This window comes from Rhinolophus hipposideros (genome assembly GCF_964194185.1).
Source record: "Rhinolophus hipposideros genome assembly, chromosome: 9".
Lineage (NCBI taxonomy): Eukaryota > Metazoa > Chordata > Mammalia > Chiroptera > Rhinolophidae > Rhinolophus > Rhinolophus hipposideros.
Window position 1 is genome coordinate 22,897,331 of NC_138055.1, and position 20,163 is coordinate 22,917,493.

The window sequence follows — 20,163 nt, forward strand, 5'->3', positions numbered from 1 at the left end:
CCAGGGTACTGGTCCCCACGAGCAGCAGCGAGTTCGCTGGGGAGCGAGTGTCCTTGGGCGTGTTCGTGTTGGGGGGTGGGGGAAAGGCGTGACGGGTGGGCTTGATAGGGGGTGGGGAGAGATCTGGAACTGAAAGGGTCTAAGGTTTGGAGCAGGAGTTTTCACATTAGACCCAAGCTGCCCGGAGAAAGGGGGCAAGAGAGGCCTTTCTGCCTAGTGAAGAACGTCTTTATTAAAAAGAAAAAGGAAATTTAAAGAAAAACAACAAATAAGACAAGCTGAAGGTGTTAACATGTAAAATATAGTGAAAAGTTGACTATTTCGTTTTTTCCTGGGTCTCTAAAAAAGAAATCAAGGGGGAGACTGAAGCAGATTACTCGTTTGAATGTTTTTTGTGTTTTTCTTTAAGAAGGGCTAGGAGAAATGACCCCGTCCCCTCGCTGGCCCCCAGAACCCAGTCTGAGGGGCGCTGGGGAGCAGGCCGGCGAGTCACCGCGGGCCGGGCGCGGGGGCGGGCGGCGTGGCGCGTAAGGGGTTAAGGCGCTGAGCAGGGAGCCATCTGGCTGGGTTGGCTGGTTATAACCGCGCAGATTATGTTCACGGGACTCAGAGTTGAAGGCTCCTCTCCCTACCGAACAGCTCCGCGCGCGGCCCCGCGAGAGAGCCCGGCGCAACTAGTTTTCTCCCTTTTTTTTTTTCCTCCTTCTGTTTTTCCCCGTGCTGGGTAGTGGCGGCGGCGGGGTGGGGGAGACTTTGAATGACCCAGCTTTCGTCTACCTTTCTCTTCATGTCGACGTCCCTGGAAACAGTCACACGGATGCCATGGTTACTTCTGCCACGGTAAGGGGAGGCGGGCGCGTTGGTAGGCAGGTTCGGGGCTGGGGGGCCTAGTGGGCTTTTTTTTTTTTAGTGGAGTAACACAGGGGCTCCAACTCCGCACCTCGCCCCACCCCCATCGCGCTGCACTACTTTCCCGGGCTTGTGCCTTCCCCGAAGTTTGTGCTGGGAATCAGCCCCGGCCGAGCGCAACCACACCTCCCCCCCCCATACACACACACACACACACACACACACACACACACACTCACACTCCTCCCCACCTCCTCTCTCTCATCCCTCGGCTGCCCGAGAAACCACCCAATATCTGGGAAAGTGATCAGGTTTAAGGGACCTGGATTGGAAACGGGGGGCGGAGGCGAGGGGAAATGGGGACGATGGAAGGGCAGGGAAAGGATTCAGCAGAACCGCCAACCCCCCCGCCCCAACTCCCCAACACACGCGTGTGCTCCTGCGGAGAAGGCTCCCCGCGCACCCTGTAACAAAAGGGGGTGGCAGACAGATTCCGGGCAGGAAGAGGCGAGGTGCCGCCGCCACTCCCCGGCACGCGCCCCGCGCGGGCTCCCAGCCGCCAGGAGTTCTCCGCACGCCTCCCCTGGCCCGGCCGGGGCGTGGGCTGGGGGAGGGGACTCGGAGCTCAGGACCTAGAGGTTCGCTTCCCAGTGTGGGGAGTTGAGACTCCTTGCCCGGAGCGGACTACCTGCTTTGGAGCCCCCTGCCTCCGCGGAAAGCTTTTCTCGGAAACTACCCCACACCCCGGGCAGGTCTTGGCCAGCGCCCACCCCACAGCTACCCCTAGCCTTCGTCTCTGCGCAGATGGAGCTCCGTGCGCGGGCGGAGCATCTGCGACCCCGCCGAGGAGCGTCGGGCACCCGGGCCGGGCCATCCCTGGGGAATTCCTTGAGGTTTCTCCGAGCCAGCTCTAGGAATTTGAGGCGGAGGTGTGGGAAGCTGGGAGACCCGGGAACCCGCGGGGCTAGGTCGGAGTTAAAAGGGCCCACAAAGGTTCAACTTGCTCCATTGTCCCAGAGTTCTACCCATACTCCGAATGAAATTTGGGGCGCTTGGGAGTTTAAAGTTCGGGGAAAGAGGGCCTGGGGTGGGGAAGAGGACTCTGCTTGTTACTTTCGGGCGCGAGTGGGTGCGCGGCGAGGAGGAGCTGCTTCGTTGGGGGAGTTTGTCTGCTGCGTTCCTCATCTGCGCTTCAAACGCACGGAACTGAGACCCCTGCGCCGACTGGTGAGGATCCCTCTATTGGATCCGTGGCTCGGGGAGATTCCAGGTGGAGAAAAACACGGAACCGGATCGCCTGGTCTCGACCTCTGGCGGCGGGCGGCAGGTTCAGAGTCTGAGCGGAGCCAGCTGCCTGGAAGCAGCCTGAGCGCTAGGCTCAGCTGGAGAGCTCGGAGACTGCGCCCCGTGGACTTGTTTATGTGTGTGAAGAGCAGGGGGCGGGAGCAGGGGGACGGGGGGGGCGGAACTAAAAGGGGGTGGGTGTCACTCCTGGAGTCTGATGTTTGCAACTCAGCCGATTAGAGAAGGTGCTGGGCTACCTGCTTTTAAATAAAGAAATACCCTCTCCCAACCTACAGAATACAGAGCAAGAAAAACATCTAAGCCCTCTGCCCTAAACGTCAGGATGGGAGACAGTGGTAACATAGAGGGAACTTTTCCGAGGGTACTGTTTTCACCCCGCTCAGAAATCCTCCTTCAGACTCAGGCTGTCCTCCGTCCCCCAATTCTTTCCTGACATGTTGCACAAAGAAAGTTGAGCGGTAGAATTCAGGGGATAAAATCCAGCAGTCTCTGCCTTGGGCTTAAACACTGAGACCTCGGTACGACTTTGGAAGTGGGGAGAGATGAAAAGAAAGGCTCTGTGAACAGTGTTGGAGGAAAGTAGGAGGACGGGGAGACAGGGGTGCAGTAGGTGGTGTGTAGGTGAGGACTGCATTGTAGCTAGAAGTGGAAGACTGGTTCTGTGAGAACGGGGTCTGTATTCCTATGGAGGTCAGCTCCAGACCCTTGGATGCCCCGTTCCCTCAGGGAAGGAGGTTCATGATGGAAAGACTCTGCCTGAGGGTGTGCATGGGGGCGGGGCGGGTGTGTGCGGCCAGAGAGCAGGAGCTCCCCTGTGCCCTGTGTGCAGCGGAGGTGTTTCTGAGGAGTGTGTGTGATGGGCATGTGTGTGACTAGCAGGAGATGAGAGCATGTGGGAACATAGGTGTAGCTAATGAGAAATCTGTGCCTGCGAAGGGTGTTAGAGCAGGAGGAGAGGTACAGTGTGTTGAAGACAGATGGCTTGTGCATGCCTGCACAGACACATGCAGTGGGTGTGGTGTGCGAGGGCTGCTGGGCTGTGTGTGGGAGTGAAAGGTGGACGAGTATGGAAGGCTGGGCGGCTCAGGATTACCAAAGGGATATGTGTGGAGGCGGGGAAAGATTATCTGAGGAGAGCAGGGTGCGAACTTGATGAGTATACACTGGGAAGTTTGGCTGGGATGACACTGGAATACACCGGGGATAGAAAAGTGTGGGCTCGGATTCTCATTGTGGAAAGACTGGTCGGGAAGGATGCTGGGATAGAAGGTTTTTGCCTTCTATCTCTCCCCAGCTCCCCAGACAGCAGGGAATTGGAAAAGGCTTAGAATGAGGGAGAATTTAAGGGGAGAAGTCCTGTGTGTTAGCACCCAGTGGGATCAGGGAAGATGTGTGCATGGGAGTGGAGTGCTGGAAGAAATGTTTTGCATACCTAGTGGCAGAAATGCATCCTATATGATGCTGTATAATGGGTTTCTTATTTAATAGAGGAATTCACTGTCAATTAATATTGATCATCAATTAAAATTTGTGGAATGACTGCCGGATTCTCAGCCCATTGCTGAGTACTGAGCCGTAGAGCCGTGCCCTGGAAAAAATTCTTTCTTGGGGCACAGCTCACTGCAGCGATTTTGTCAGGAGGAATGAAGCCAGCTCGATGCTAGTTGAGGTTTCTTCAAAAACTATAATTCAGTTTCTCGAGATGTTTATGGATCTTGGGGGCTAAAGGGAAGCTGTCTTGAAATATATCCGTGGTTTTGTAAAAAGAGGGTGTAAGGATAGGGATGGTGTGTAGTTTTGTGTGTTGGGAGTGAGCTAAAGCGAATCACTGTTTCTTGTAGCGGGTGTGGGCTGGGAACAGAGATGGGTGGGGTGCCACAGTCTAGGTCAGAATGCAGGTCCCCAATGAAGAGTGACTTTGAGAGTGTGTAGTGCCTACTTATTAGCAGAAATAAGACTTGCTATGTGGACCTGGAGAAGGGTGAAGCAGTGATCGGGGAAGATGAGGGAGTGTTTGTTAGTCTTTGATGTTTTCTGGGCCATGAGTATAAAACTAACCTGGAGTGTATGTGCATGTGTGTATATCACACACACACAACAATGGGGCTGGAGTTAAGTGACTAGGAGAAACCTAGCTAGGAGAACAAAAAGGGTATATATTCTGGCTCCTGTGAGGGGTTGGATGTATGTTTTTGCAGGAATTCTGTGTGTCTGGGGAAGGATGAAAATTGTCTTGGATGCTCAGATATGCGTCTTAAGTAAAAAAGGTACAGATAAAAGAAGGTCTGTAGGCTTCGGGAGCCTTCGGGAAGTGAGAGGAGCATGAGGTTGGTTGGGTTCATGCCCTGACCACTAGTGAGGTAACTAGATCAGAGCAGGGAGAAGCGTGTGCTTTGGCTGCACGTACTTGCTTGTCTGAACCAGGTGACAGGAAACCTCATTTATTAGGCTCTAATCATATGAGGGCACATTCTTGGGGGGACTTTTTTTGACTTGTGACATTCTTGAATTCATGAAATTATAGCTGTACCATTTTGACGTTCAGCCTTATTTTTAGGGGAAATTCATTTATGTAAGAGAGAACTGACATAGGATTTGACCATTCGTCAGAAGATCTGGTGGTAGATATTTCTAAGGGTGTGTGGTGGAGGGGGGAGACTCCCCAGTGAGAATGCCTTATTCTAGTCCCACTCTACCCCTGTGGAGCAGTGTGACTTCAGGAAAGTTCTCTCGTCTCTCTGATCCTCTGTTTCTTTTTTTTTTTTTTCCTGATCCTCTGTTTTGTTTCACCTTTTGTATAATAAAATGGCAATGTCTGTGATATCTCAGTGAGGAGCAAAGTTCACTCTGTTTCACCCCAACCAAAGCTTGGTGAGCTGACGTCGGAGCACAAAGCTTTACACTGAGATGAAGTCTAATCGAATGCAGGCGCTAGCATGTATGTGAACCATTGTAAAATGGGATCTATACCTCTTCCCCATGATGGGGCAAGTTGGTGAAATAGTCTTAATGCCTTCTGCATGTCTACTGCTTACCCACTGTGCAAGTAGAACTTTATATAACTGCTTCCGTTTACTCATCCATAAAATGGAGGTAGCCAAACCTGGATTATGCTTGATGGAAATCTGTGTTCATAAAAGGTCTTTGAACTATTCATAAGAAAGGTGGTCCAAACTCGATGTTATTAATTATCAGAGACAGCCATTGTCCTATTCTTTAACAGCTGTGCAGACCACAACTCCAGAATGAATGTGACTTTGAGAACACAGAAAATAGTAATTATCCTTGGCATATTTGAATAAAAGAGGAGCAAAGCCCAGCCATCCTGGGTTACTATGAAGATTTGTTTTTCCCTTAACTATGGGTCCCTGGTAGGCAACAGCCTTTAGATATGTGAAAAGGCTGCATGCAGTACTGCAAGTTGGTACAGCCACTTTCCCCAGAGACAGACATGGAGGCACAGAAGGGCAAGGAAACCCACTGAAGCCTCCGAGTCGTCCCAGAAGTCAGCACATGCTGTCAACTCCTGGCTCACAGTCAGACTCCCATCCTTGAGTTCAGTGGCCATAAATAGTCAGGAGCTAAGCTATTTCCATGAGGCACTAAACCAATTCTGTTGCTTTTCTTGGCGAGATTGGGCCAATTAAGTTGATTGGAAGAGGTCACTGCTGATGGGTCTCACATTCCCCAGGCAGGACAGGCCAGCAAAGTTTAATTACATAACATTTCCCATCTCTGCAATTCCACTCCCAGATGGATCACATATTCAGGCCTCTCCTCTTCCCCTCCATTCAGGACGATTAATTGAGCAGGCAGCTTCTGCTCCAGGCTGCTCCAAACCTTTTCCTGAGCAGTTAGTCCCACCCCGAAAGAGGGAATGTAAATCCACGTGTTGGCTGAAGTGAGAGAGGGGAGTCAGGCCGACACAGAAGGTCTTTAAAACCCACCACCCTGCTTCAAGACCTCACCAGCTGCTCTTTTACTCTTTAATGAGGCAGGCAGTTTCTGGCGGTGGGTTGAACTAATGACCGTTGCTAGGGTTTTAGATTTAGTTTTATTTAAAATTGAGTTTGTTGGAGAAGGACCAAATCTTCTACTGGAGACAAGCCTAAGCCCCATGTGGTGCTGCTGATAAGGTCTGTAGATGTACTTTGTGCATGGACAGGCGTGTGCAGAGTGAGAGGAGAGCATGGGAGGTGTGTGTGTGTACGGGGGGGGATGACGCGTGAGCAGAGTGGCCCTGGGTGGGCAGGACGCATTTGTAGAGCTTATGCTTTGGGTGACAGGTAAATGGGGATCTGGCTCAGATTGGGCTGTCATCATAGTACTTCTTGTGAAAGCGCCAGCTTGTGGAAAAGTTGGGAGCAGCTTCTATTAGATCATTTTTATGTGGAGGTGGAGGATGTGTGAGATTTAAGTATGAGGCCATTGTGGATAGGACCTCCACTCTTTCCTGGGCATATTTCTATTAATACCAAGGCTGGGCAAAGGAAACCTTTCAGAGGACTCACTTAAAAATCTGTGAAAGCACATGTAGATGGCCCAAGATCTTTAAAGTATTTTTTCTGTAGTTGATCATTTTCCATAGCTCAACCTTTCACTCTACCTAAAAATACCAAGGGGCTGGAGAGTGCATGCACCCCTGGGTGGTCAGAATGCATTGGCTGTGTCATGTCCTCATCTGTGCTGTGGTCCTTCTCAAGCAATCTTCACTAGGAGCCACCAGAGGCTGTCTGTGCCTCTGGCATCCCCACAGGACAAACCTCTGACTATACCTGTGGTTTAGCTGGAGAAGGACAGATTTTGAAGTGAGATTGGGTGGGGTCTGTTGTGGTTGCTCACCTTTTAGAAGTATATCAGAGAAGACATTTGTTGAGCCCCAGATCTTTTATAGATTTGGTCAGTCAGAAAGAATTGTAAAGGATTAAGGTTCTTGCTCAAGGCCAGAGCTGTGGAGTAAATGGTAGCTTACTGATCTCAAAAGATTCCAGGCAAAGGTGGTCTTAAGCAGCATGGGGCAGCAGAAAGTCTTCAGCAGCATGGGGCAGCAGGAAGCCTGCCAATTGGAGGTGGGGGACCTAACTTGAGACTGAGCTCTGTCACTAATCAGTTGTTGTGAGACCCTGGATATTCTCTCCAGGCCTTAATTTACCTATCTGTAAATGAAGGGCTTAAACTAGAATATCTCCAAGTCCCATTCCAAGCCTACCATCCTAGGATTCTACAGTAGTCCCTCCATCCTACTCAAACAGTGCTAGTATGCGTTGCTTGAAGTGCATTTTGGCACACCCTAAATGAGCTCCCGTTTTTGTATCTTTGGGGAATGGCTGAGTCAAAGGCAAAAAGGCATGCAAAGAATTTGCCATAGTGTTTTGTTTTGGCCAAGCATGTTCACAAAGTTGGCTTAGCCTGCACAGTGTATACAGAGTTGAAAGGGGTTGGGTTTGGCTTTCTGGTCGGCCTGATGCTAATTAGTCATCCAGCTTCCACATGAATGTCTTTTAGTGTCAGTGTTTCTGACTGAGATAAGTACCCACCTTTAAGATGATTGATGATGATGATGGTGATGATGATGATGATGATGATAGTTAATATTTGCATACTTACTGGGTATGATTACAAATATTGCATGGCATTATCTCAATGCCCCAAATAATCTCATTTACAGATGAGGATACTGAGGTCACATGAGGTTAAGAAATATGCTTATACAACTAGATGGTGTGCTGGCTTTTTATCCTGAAGCCGGTGGCCATCCTAAGTCCATCACCTGCCAGTCAGATTCTGTTTTCTGCATTGTATGTCATCCAGATGGAAGATTTTTCAATTGTCCTCTGCAAAGTCTGTCACCCCTCAGGGTAGCCTGCTCCACTGGAAGATTCATTTTTACTTGAAAGACAAACATTGCTTTCTAGCCACCTGCTGGCAAGCATGTGTCAGATTTGTCTTAGCTCCCATTTGCATGCCCCACTTTACTCCCCATTCTGTTGACAAGGGCATCTGCCCTTCAGAATGGGGATATTGATTTAAGCCACAGTGGCCTCCTTGTAAACCCGAAAAAGATTGGAGCTGGACATCTGGTTTTGAACCACACACCTACGGTAGGTGGTAGGTCCCAGCATTGTTGAGCCCTGTGATAAGAGTTGCATAGAACTAAGTTAAAGAGAATCTGAATGGAGACCATGAGGGCTTTTCAGAATTTGTAAAGTGGCTTTCCTTGATAGGCTAAGAAATTCCCTCCATTTATACCAGGGCCAACGTGAACATAGATATTTGTGCTGAGAGGTTGGAGGCAGGGGTTGCTGCTAAGAACTGGGGCCCCGCAGGCTCTGTTTGATGCAGAGCAGAGCAGCTGTAGTGCCCTCCAGCCCTGGGACATGCCTGCTGCATGCCCTTCTCTCTTGGCAGTATCAGAGGTAAGGAAGCAGAAGGGTGCTTGGAGGTGCATGTTGCTATCTGTGAAGGCTGTCACTGAAGGTTCTTGTTCTTCTTTCTCCCTCCACTGATTTCCCCACCACCATTATGCACACTTATCTTCAAGGCAATTCATGAGAAAGATGTTTTGTTGCTAAAGGTATTGCAGTGTGTAAATAAATGTACAACACTAACCTAATGCTCACGAGGTTGTAGGTGCTCCAAAAAAATGTGTTTATACTTTGTTTAGAACAACTTTTCATGTGTAATGTGTTGCTTTTCTTCTTTATAAGATAACATAGCCCTTCTATTACTATTTTTTGACGATAGCCAGCTCCTTGCAATTTACTTCCCTACCCCCGCCCTGTGTCTATGTCTAAGCCCCCGGCATTTAAAAATATCTGCCCCTCTGGTTCCAAATGATCCCTTAGGGAATATGTTTCACTTTCTCAGGATTATTTCTATCCTGTGTCTAGCAGATCTACTCTTGATGGTTCACAGGGCACGTCCCCTACTTCCACTGAGTTCAAGAGGAAAATGCAGCTCTGGAAATCACCTGATTCCCAATAAGTGTGGTCCATGATTGGGAAGGAGTCCAGCTCCTCTGACACCCAGCTTGCTACCTCAAACAGCCTGCCACACTTCTCTTTGCAAAGGGCTCAAACTAGCTGTGTGGCCTGCAGCAAATCACTCTTCCTTCACGGGCCTCTGTTTCTTCTTCTAGAAAAGGAAGGGCTTAGATTCACTAGAAGGTCAAGTGGGTCCTGCCAGTTGTGACAGCTCACATTCTGTGATCCTGCTGGTTCCTAAGCCTTACTGTGGCCCAGGCATGGGGCTTCCAGGTATCCCCGCTGGTCTGGAGGACTTACAGACACAAATGTGGAGGGGAGGAGGAGGAAGAAATTAAGTTATGTGGTGCCAGCTAACTTATTGAGCATATGGATGAGTGCGTGTTTACAACGTGCTGAAGAAGCAAGCTTGCCAGATTTGTGGCATATCTTGGATTGGAAGTTAGGAGCATAGGGAGAGATTTGTGTGAGATAAAATTGTCTGTGGGTAGCTGAATTCAGTAAGCTAAATCAGAAATATCCCAAACTAAGAGCAAGGAGTCCAGACTCTACTGCTAACTCTACCAGAGACTGTGCATTTAGGGGAGTCCCTGAACTACACCAGGTTTCACTTTTCTTGTGTGGTAAGTGAGAGAGTGATGGGCTTTGGTGATCCCTAAGGTCTTTCCTGCCTCATCATTTTTACGATGCAAATTTGGGATTAGTAGAAAAACCTGGATGGATGGCTCCATAAGAGGATATGACTTCAGTGTAGGGGAAATGTCCCTTGCAGAACGATATGAGTGACAGGAATATACATCTGTTCTTGAATTTGAGACTGCGTTGGACGATATGTTCTGTGTGCCCATTGTGTTTAGAATGCTTTCCCCTCCATCTCCACCAAGGCTATGGGCATCATCCTTCACATCTTTGCTTCACCGTTACCTTCTCTGGGAAGCCCCCCTGCCTTCCCCAGAGAGCCTGGGGCTCCTTCCCCAGCTTCCCTGTGTGATACCACTTAGCAAGGACAGTTTTATTTGCATTTCTATCTTCTCAATAGAACATGAGCTCTGCGGAGAAAGGGGATCTCAGCTTTTCATCTTTGTGTCCCTCAGCACCTTGATCAGTGTCTGCCACAGAAATGTGTTGGGTGAATGAATGCATGACAGGCCATAGTGAGTCCAGACTGTGCAGGGGTAAGAGTCCGGGCTCAGAGAGGTGATGCACTTGCCAAGGGTCCGAAGCCATGCTCTCTGTCCCAGGCCTGAGGTCATGAAGCTCACTGCCTGCTCTCCAGGAAAGGCTGCTCTTTGTCTCTTTAGAGACCCCTCTCCCCCATGTCTTAGTTTGCTTAGGTCTTCTGTAAATTTGGGCTTTTGGTCACAGGGGAATTGGGTGTCATTGCACGTGAAATATGGCAATTTATGTCTAGGCACTCGGAAAGCACATGGTTGAAGATTATTCAGTAAGCATCCCATTGAAACCTGCTAAGTCTCAGGCCCTCTGCTAGATGTTGGAGAAGAGGTGAAGTGAATGCTGCAGCTCTGAAGGAAGGTCTAGTTGCTGTTGAGGGAGACCAGCTGGGTTACATCATTGTGCTTCTGGAGGTCCAGTGTGAGCATGGAATGTCAAATGCAGGGGTCCCAACTGTAGTGAATATTGTTTTTTAGTGTGAATGACGATGGAGGATCCTCTGGCCAACAGCAAGCTGAAAGTTCTGTGTCCAGTCTTCACTTCAGCAGGACAGTGGTTTTCTGGTCCCTGCATTCCCAATGCCAGACCAAGTCTCTGAGCATCTCAGAATCCATTGTGATGTGTGCCCTTGATTCTTCATGGGGAGAGCTTGGGAAAGGTGCTGGGGCTTGGATGTGTAGGTGTGTGTGCTCACAGGTATGCTTGTCAGAAGTCTCCTGCTCATGGCTGCAGTCTGCGGAGACAGGCACGTCTGTGTGTGGCATTAAGCTCTCACTGTTGCCTCAGTGCACAGTGTATTGTCTCTGTGACCACTTCTGACACAGAGACAGACTGCCATCTACTGTCCACTTCTGTCCTCTGAGTCCCTCCTGCTTAGTGAGCTCCATGTCATTTTTTTTTTCACATCCTGTTTTTAATTGGTTCAGATACCAGGAAAAATAGAATAGACATCAGGTCCTTATTTAGTAATTTCTTTGGAATTTAGGAGGGAGCCTTTCAGAAACAGCACATCTGTTAGATGTTTTTCTTATCTGCTTAACAAAAGTGTCATTTTAAGGGGGCCTCATGTCTTTCCTGATCCTCCTGAACGGCCGTGCTAAGTACCACGTGGAATACCATGAGGTGAAAGGCATGGCCCTCCCCCCGTGAGCCTTGCACTCTAGTTGGAAGTTCAGGACAGACTTGTGGAGAAATAGACACTAGGGTGGGGCAGGATGTGTCCGGTAAGTGGCACATGAGTGGCAGGGACCACAGAGGCTCTGGGAGTTTGGAGGAAGGGGGAGTCCTAGCAGGTTGGGTGGTTGGGAAAGACAAGTGTGGGCAGCTTGACTCAGGTCTGCTGTTAGCAACCCCAGGGTTCCGTGAGAGCCTCCTGAGAGAGCTGTATGACGTTGTAGAACGGGCTCTACTGGGAGTTCCAAGACCTAGGAGGCCTGAGGTCTACCAACCCCTTCCTCCCCCCGACCCCCACCCCTGTCCCTGTGACCCAAAGCTGTGGGTCTTGCTGTCTGAGGGTCCTCCATCCCTGATTCTGCATTGGGTACCACACTCACACGCAATAGGAGGTGGCTCCTGGTTCCAGCTTGTCAAAGAGCAATAGCGCCAGAGTCCCACTAGGGTCCCATGCAGGGAAGGGCACCTCAAGGTGTGGTCCTATCTTGACAACTCCACACACAGTGGGAGAGAGAGACTTTCCCCAGAGGAATCTCAGGTGCTATACAAATACCAGGGGGTGAATGGCTTCGGGAGGTGTCGGCCATGCTGCTTCTCTCTGTACATCACCTGGCCCTTTCTTCCAAAAACTGTCTGCATAGTACTTCAGTCAAAGATGGCACCCCAAAAAGAAATTGCAGTAGTAGTTTAGCTGGGCATAGCCCAAGTGTAAGATTCTTTCATGTTAGAATACATTTTACCATTGCTTTATGGAGTCTGTTTGTTTGTTTGTTTGTTTGTTTGTTTGTTTGTTTTTTAACTGAGACTTTTTGATGGTTGTGGATGAAAATGGGAAAAAGTTTTCATCACTCATTCTCATACTTTTATCTCTCTCTCTCTTTCTTAGTTTTTAAATTATCACCAAGGAAATCTTCGGTGTATATTTGAGGTTCTTTTCTGTGTGTGTGTGTGTGTGTGTGTGTGTAGGGAGAGAGGAGGAGGGGGAGTGAGAGAGAGAGAGAGAGAGAGAGAGAGAGAGAGAGAGAGAGAAAGAGGTTGGGAGAACAAGAGAGAAAGCTATTTTAGATTGTGGTCTATTAGCAAGTCTAGGAAATCAAGTTGAACTTGGTTTGGGTTACTGGTGGAGAGACCTCAGCTTGTCACTCTAATTCCCTTGTACTTTTGGCTCTTTACGCATCAGCACTATATCTTTCCAGTCCCGCATTCACTGTTTACATCTCCTTTTAGGGTTGCCGTATAAAATTACTGTCTGTCTACACAAGTCTCCTGAATTCTTTAAGGGACCACTTGACAGAGGCACAGTCAAGGAGAGAGCCATAAGGGAAGGTCCAATTTTAGACAAAGAGAGACAAGAAAATGTTAGAGGGTTGGAGAAGGATTCCAGTGGTTTTTTTTAATGTGCTTTCCTGTGGCACAATGATATCTGGGACTCTTATCCAAAGAGACACAGTGAGCAAGGGCTGCGATAGTGACAGAAAGGGAAGTTCTTCCAAGAAAACCAGCGTGGAGGGAGAGCACCAGTTCTGAGCAATGTCCACGGAGCCACACACCCTTAGGAAATACTTGGGAGGTTTGCTGAGTGCCTGTCAGGTGATTTGCGAAAATAGGAAGAGATGGGGAGAAGAAAGCTCTAGGTGGGGAAACAGGTGGAAGGAGGCCGTGAGGTGAGAAAAACAGGTGCTAACAGACCTGAAAGAAGTCCAGGTGGGTGGTGCTCAGGGGCCATCCTGGGGTGAGGGGGGTAGTAGGCAGGAGCCAGCGGGGGCTTACTCTTTACCCCCTGAGTGATGGGGCACCATTGGAGATTTAAAACTGGCATGGGAGAGGGCACAAGCAGGCTTATGTTTTAAAAATGATCGCCCTGGCTGCAGGGTGGAAGGTGGCTCTTAATAGTTTATCAATGAAAGAATGACGGGTGGTTGGATTGATGGGAAAATGAATAACTGAGTGAACAAATGAATAAAATGTAGAAGGGGAGTATCAAGCCTGATTTTACCTCTGGTTACTCTGACCAGTGCTGGCTCCCAGGGCAATTAAACCAGCCTGGGAGGGTGGAGGGAGGTCGACACATGAATTATTAGCTCTAGATATGAGGAAACGGGGACTAGAATAGTAGCTCTTAGTGCTGAGAGTTTAGGGTGGTTGGTAGTGGGGGGCTCTCCCAACCTTTTCCCTTCTATGCATTTCCATCCTAATTTGACTGAATTCAGGATCAAAAAAGAAGAGGACTCATGGAGTTGCCCCCCAGACAACCTGAAACTGTGACAGTGACCTGCGTCAGAGGGGGCTGCTTGCACTGCAGACCTTTTCTTAGGCTCAAAGTGGGATGTGGACGCATGTTAAGGCTTCTGGGACACCTGAGGGGGACCCAGATTCCTGGACATCAGAGGCACCTGTAGATGATTCCTGTGTGTGTGTGTGTGTGTGTGTGTGTGTGTGCACATGTGCACACACACACGCACACATGTGAGTTTGAAAATCTCCAAAAAATTGCCAAAATCCACAGAATTTCTTTTGACGGAAATGGGTCTATATAGACAGTTACTTGCAAGGTTGCATTGTTTAGCATACACAAGGTGAGTGTGTATGACAGTGACCCAGACAGACACCTGACATGCCATCCAACAACTTGGGATGTGGGAACATAAGAACTACCCTTGGTAAAGCCAAAGAGAGCCAAAGAGAACCTCTAGTGCCATTGCAAATGTGCTTGCTCAGCAGTGACTCTCCCATGTTCTGACTGTTCCAATCTCACCTTGCACTTTCAGATATTTTAACTTTGGCCAATTAAAGTTGAATGTGTAGGCCTGGGACACAAGAATATAAAAATGTTAAAGCTCATCATGCGATTCCAACGTGCAACCACTAGCTTACAAGTATGACTGCTCTGCCCCATCCCTACCCTCTCCAGCTTTACTGTGTGACATCTGCCCCATTCTCACCCTGGGTGTGCTTGTGAGGACACCCCACTTAGTTAAGGGTGTTTGGCTCATTTGAGCTGAGGTCTCCTATTCCCTACCCATCTAGGATTTGCCTCCTCTAGGAGGACAGATCACAGGTGCTCAGCAGATTCTGATTGCTGACCCTCATCTACTAGAGGGGTATTGAGGGTGAAGGGTAGGGAGAGGGACATAGAACAGTATTCCCAGGGCATTAAGGCTGTGCAGGTACTTTTATATATGTCATCTCAGTAGTTCCCGCAGAGGCAGGTGTTATACCAGGCTGGAGGGCACGGTTTCCACAATGCATTCAGAATGTAAGATACTTTGTGGTCTCTGAATGATCAGTTTTCCTGTGCTGGTTCTCCCTGGGAATATGCATTCCAGTCAGAGCCGCTCCTCTAGGTTTAGCTATGGACCAGGGCTGCTGCTGTCTGGCACCGGTGGCTCAATGGGAGAGTGAACACCTCCCTTCCCTCTCAGTTCTGTGGAATCCAACCCAAGCACCAGCCTTGGGATGGTGCTTCCAAGAGGCCCAGCTTGAGGCCTTGCTTTAATTTAACCAAAGGACCTCCTAGGAGCAGTTGTTCTCCTCTCTATTTTCCTGTTGGAAATCAGGGCTTGCAGAAGGGCTGGGGAATGGAAGGTCAAAGAAGGAAGCTAAACATCAAGGTCTGAAAACATGAATAAGGTCTGAAAACGTTATGTTTCCAACCACATATTCCTGGATTGTAAAGTAGACCATGTGGAATCATTGCAATCCCTGGGTTTCTCATTTACAAAACAATATTACTGTGTATGCTGTCAGGCAGGCTGGGGCCGGATGTCTCACATCCAATGCTAAGTGCGTGCTTCTGTAAGCATTTGGGATTTGGGATTCTCCAGACTGCTGAGTGGCCTAAGTGTAGAAGGGTGGAGTGAGCCACGCTGACCAGATGTGAGGACATGGTCTGCAGCAGTGGGCATTGAGATGGGGACAGGCCTTATTCTGCACCAGGAACTTCTAGAGGATTGCACATCACAGACAGAGACAAGCCCTGCAAAGAGCAGTGGGAGCAAAAAACCACAGGGCTCTCGCTGCTCTGTCTGTATAGCATGTGGATGGAACTGAAGTCACTCTTGGCCAGATGTATCTGCCACTACCATCTCCCCCTTCCCCGATTTTCCCTTCCTCACACCAAGTCACCTTCAGCCATGGCTTTTTTTTTTTTTTTTTTTTTTTTTTAATCAAGAGACAGTAATGTTTTAAGGAGGCGGGTAGAGAGATGAGCTAAAGAATTTACATCTGGACTCTAGGCAATTTGTTTTGTCCAATGGAGAACCTGTTCATAAGGGACCATGTAGAAAGTCGCCTATAGTATTGAAGAATATTAGATACATTGACTGTAAGAGGAGTTAAGAGCGGTCCTCCAATAACCCCCCTACAGGATTACGCACAGGCGTTGAAGGAGAAAGTGCTCCTCGGGCTATTTCTGCCTTAGAGCTAATGGTGAAGGAATGTAAACCTCATTAGAGTGAACGAAACTGGGAACTAACATTTAAGCAAGAGGACCCACGTTGTATTTCTATTGCTGTCTATCACAACCTCTGGGAGCCTTCGTGCCTCTTCTGTAAACTGGGATAATAAACCCTACCTCCTTCCCATCAGTCAGGGGGAGTTTCAGATGAGATCATGCATGGGGAAGTGTTTTACAAGCTGTAAATTATTTTACAAATACATGTTCTGATTTAAACTGGTATAAACAGTTTGGTTCAAACAATACTAATAGCTAGCACATTGTTCTGTTTGGAAGGTGGCTGTCCTCCGAGTCAGGCTGGGAACATGTTCCTTAATAAGACACTGCAGCCCCCCGCTGCTCTGGCCACACTGAGAGGTTGGGAGGTAGCCGCCGTCAGGTGGCACCATAAGAAATGTTACAGCTGTGGCTTGGAAGAATTAAAGTATTCCTTTCTGATGATGTCATCTGGGGTATAAGCTCAGGGTAGTGGCATTTGTGAGGGGTGGCTTGTGGGACAGAGGGTTGAGAGTGGACATGCCTAGGGCAGTCAAAATATTGTCCAGGAAAGTCGAGTGTATTTCAGTATGTGTCACCCACCCCTTCTGCAAGGCTGGTCACCGAGTTTGTCTCCAGCTCCTTAGTCTTGGTATATGCTCTGCACAGTTATATATTTGTATCTGCAAAACAGACTTTCCCTTCCATCACCATCGTGGGTCTAGGTGCAAATCTCACGGATGACTTCCCCTAGGGCAGTGGCCCCCGCCTTTTTGGTTTATTTTCTTATCATTATGAAATTCCCTTTGAAACATCCCGATTCGCATTTTGTGAATGCAGTGTCATATATCTTTGAGATCATGAAATATTCAGAGTCCTTTTCCGATTGCTGTTTTAACTGCTTCCTTGTGTTTGAATTTTTCTGGTAGTAGTAGAGTTTGACGTGTCTTTTCATTGTGTTGGCTTTCCTCATGCGGGTAGTTGGTTATTCTTATTGCCGTGTTATCTTCTGTGGCAGATTCTCCTAGATTCCTGGCATGTGGCTTCCGTGCTTGGCTTCAGCTTCTTAAATTGTCTGTGGTTTCTTGAATGTTTACTTTCTTTTAAGGATTCCTTACAGTTTCTGGCCTCTGAAAGTCTCCCATCTTGCTTTCAAACCTAAGCACTAGTTATAAGTCTATGTTTAATGTATTTCTGTTACATATGTGGATTTGATACCGGAGGAGGACGATTGCAGGGGTACTCAGTCTGGCATCTTGAAATGGGAATCCCTTCAAAGTTCTTAAGAATGCTTTGGTCAAGTGAGACGTTTAAGCAGATGGCTACAGTGGAGATGATGGTGATAAAAGCTAGGTGACTTAGCACTGTGCCTGCCTCCTAGCAGGAGCTTGTTTTTGATAGATAAAATTGTTTTTGTTATCTGAATATTATTGTGATGAAAAAGAGAGTATGGACCTCGTTTGAAATCCCATCTCCACCTCCTCTGGGCTGCGAGACTGTCACAATATCTCAAAGATACAATTTCCTGAAGTGTAAAAGGATGACATTATAGTGTCAGAAGGACTAAATAAGGTATAGTATGTATCTCTCTGTGTCTGGAACATGTCAAGATTCAATAAATGTTAGCCATTGCTATCGTGATATTATTATTTTGCATATAATTAACCCCAAAGGGAGGAGGGAACCAGATACAGTGCCATAGTAGGGAATCCAAGGGCAGGAATTGCAACCAGGCTTCATGAGAGACTAAGGAGACTGGAGGCCATTCTGTCTGCAGGATCACTGGCTCTGCTCTCCGGGCATTGGCATCTCACTCGCCCTCTCTGTCATTCTAGACATACCTTAAGCTGACTGTTCCAGGGCCCTAGTTCCCAGTTCTGTAGACAGAGATTCTGATTGGCCCAGCTTGAGTCAGAGGTTGGCACCAGTTCATTAGCTGTGGACCAGAGAGCAGGGTCGTGTCCTGTGGGACATAAATAACTTCAGTGGCCCAAACTTTCCACGAAGGTCGCTGTTCTCAGAGTGCAGGCCTGTGGACTGAGGACTTCCCCCTAGTTACCCACTCACATCCCTACATCACTTCAGAACTAAAAAGCTATGGAAACACGTGAGCATTCCCAGGTGAGTTTAGATAGGGGCAGTGTGAAGGGGGCCAGTCTCTTCTGAGCTAAATTGTGGGGCAGAGCCTCTCCCACCAGGGAGGAGAGCAGCAGTCAACAAAATGCAGACTAATATGGGTGACAAATAAGTGGGCCATGTGGCGCCCCCAGTTAGGAAAGGACAGGTTGGTTGATGTGTCCCCCTGAAGGACTCTTGTCTCATGTTTAGGACCATGCCTGGGCTTTATCTTTGGGTAACGATTCAATCAGGGCTTTTACTGGGAATAGACAGACATGAATGGATTCTGCATGTAGTGTAGGGAGGCTTGGCAAGGTTTGTAGGGCGGCCCCTCCTACCTCCCTCACGCGTGCTGGTGGCCCTTGGAGCCGAACATGCCTTCCGGCTGGCAGTCACTCCACTTATCAGCTCCTTTTCCCAAGTACAAATCTTAGGCTTTTCTCTACAAAGCTCTCCCTGGGCTGTGCCTCTTCAGTTCAAAAGTGCGGATTCTCAGTGTACATACGCAGGTCCCAATTTGTGTGGGCTTTTTCCTTTGAATTCCCCGCATTTATCAAGCTGAACACAACAGTCAGCAAGGAAGGCCTTGGACATAGCCAGAATGGCAGAGATTCAGATCCTTAAATCCTGGGCAGTTAGATAACCAGTCTGTAATCCAGGACGAGGGATTTTAATGGGACATTTTAAAAAATGATTCGTTCAGGATTTGTTCACTTATTTCTTTGCACGTGTGATCATGACACCGGGTGTCACACTGTGCTAGGTCCTTTCTGTATACATTCCCAGTCCCCATAGCAACTCAGCAAGACAGACAAACTTCCCCTACATGACAAATGTAGAAACTGAGGCTCAGAGGTGTTAAGCAGCTTGCCCAGCAGAGCCTGGACCCCAAGCTAGACCTCCCACTTGCTGCCCATCGACGCTCATCTCTTCTGTCCAGCTTCCATTCATCCCTGCTTTAAATAAAGCTACATACCTTTCTGTAAGAAATACACAATGCCATTACTGAAGTTTTTCTTATTTGGAACCTTTTATCGAACTGTTAGATTAATTTTTAGGTTAACCTCAAAACGTTTCAAGCCATCGCCTTGCTTTTCATTCTTCTCTTTGTTTTCTACATTAGCCGAGATTTTGGTTGATGAACAATTTTGTTGCTTATGGAAGAAAAGAAGGAATACACCCAATACCACCTAACATTTGTACATCTGGAGAAACAAGGCGTGGTGGAAGACTCCATCACATGCCAAGCACAGTCACGCTCCTCGAACATGACTTGCTCATCCCTCTGTGACACACTCTGCCTGCCTCACGTTTTATGCTTGAGTGTCCTGACTCCACGGGCTTTCATGCAGTCGTACTTTTATTCATGTTATTCCAAAAGTTCAGGACCTCTTTTCTGACTTTGTTTACCTGGCTGACTATTACAGGTGCTCCTATAGGAAACCTTCCCTGACGCCCCAAATGTCCCTAGTTTACCGTTACTGCATTACATATGATAAGAAGCCGGGGTTGCCCAATGCTCCCCTCCAAATGTCTTGGGAAGCCATAGTTCCCTCCTCTTCAAGTGTGGTAGAAAGCCACTGGAGGGTTTGGAGCGGGGAATAATGTCAACCGCTTGACGTTTTTTCAAAGGTTGCTCTGCCTGTTTGGAGGCGGGGTGGGAACAGGCTGTGGAGGCAGTGAGACAAATCAGGTGCCAATACAATGGGCAAGAGAGCGTGGTACCTGGACTCACATGGTCACAAGGGACACATGAAGAAGCCAGAAGGTTTGGAATCTGATTTGGAAGGAAGGCTGGAAGGACTTGCTGATGGACAAGCGGTAGAGTGTGAGGGAAAGAAAGCTGTGATGAAGAAGGAGCAATCACAGGCCCAGAAGGAAGAGACACCTTTGTTCTTGTGAGGTCCCTAAGCCCCAGCCCCAAGAGAGCTTACTTTCCATGCCTGAGCACTGTGTGTGTCATTACCAGGAACACAAAAAGAAAGAAAGAAAGAGAATGTTCAGTATGCTTCATTTAGCTGCTCTGAAAAACTGAACTCTGCTCGCTGACCTAATGGGCATAAATTCTGGTTCTAAAAAAGCCGTTCATTCAGCAACCAGCTCCTGAGTGCCTGATATGGTAAGGTATTG

The 20,163-nt window shown here is 48.3% G+C and overlaps 1 protein-coding gene across 1 annotated transcript in view; it reads left to right on the top strand.

Annotated features, from left to right (window-relative positions):
• Nucleotides 1–601: 601 nt before the first annotated feature.
• The window catches only part of NTF3 (neurotrophin 3), a 65,050-nt gene continuing 45,488 nt past the window's right edge, over nucleotides 602–20,163 (top strand). Inside the window, exon 1 of the mRNA XM_081060239.1 lies at nucleotides 602–840. Within this exon, the coding sequence (XP_080916365.1) occupies nucleotides 823–840 (18 nt within the window). The 5' untranslated portion in view covers nucleotides 602–822. The remainder of the gene's footprint in view (nucleotides 841–20,163) is intronic.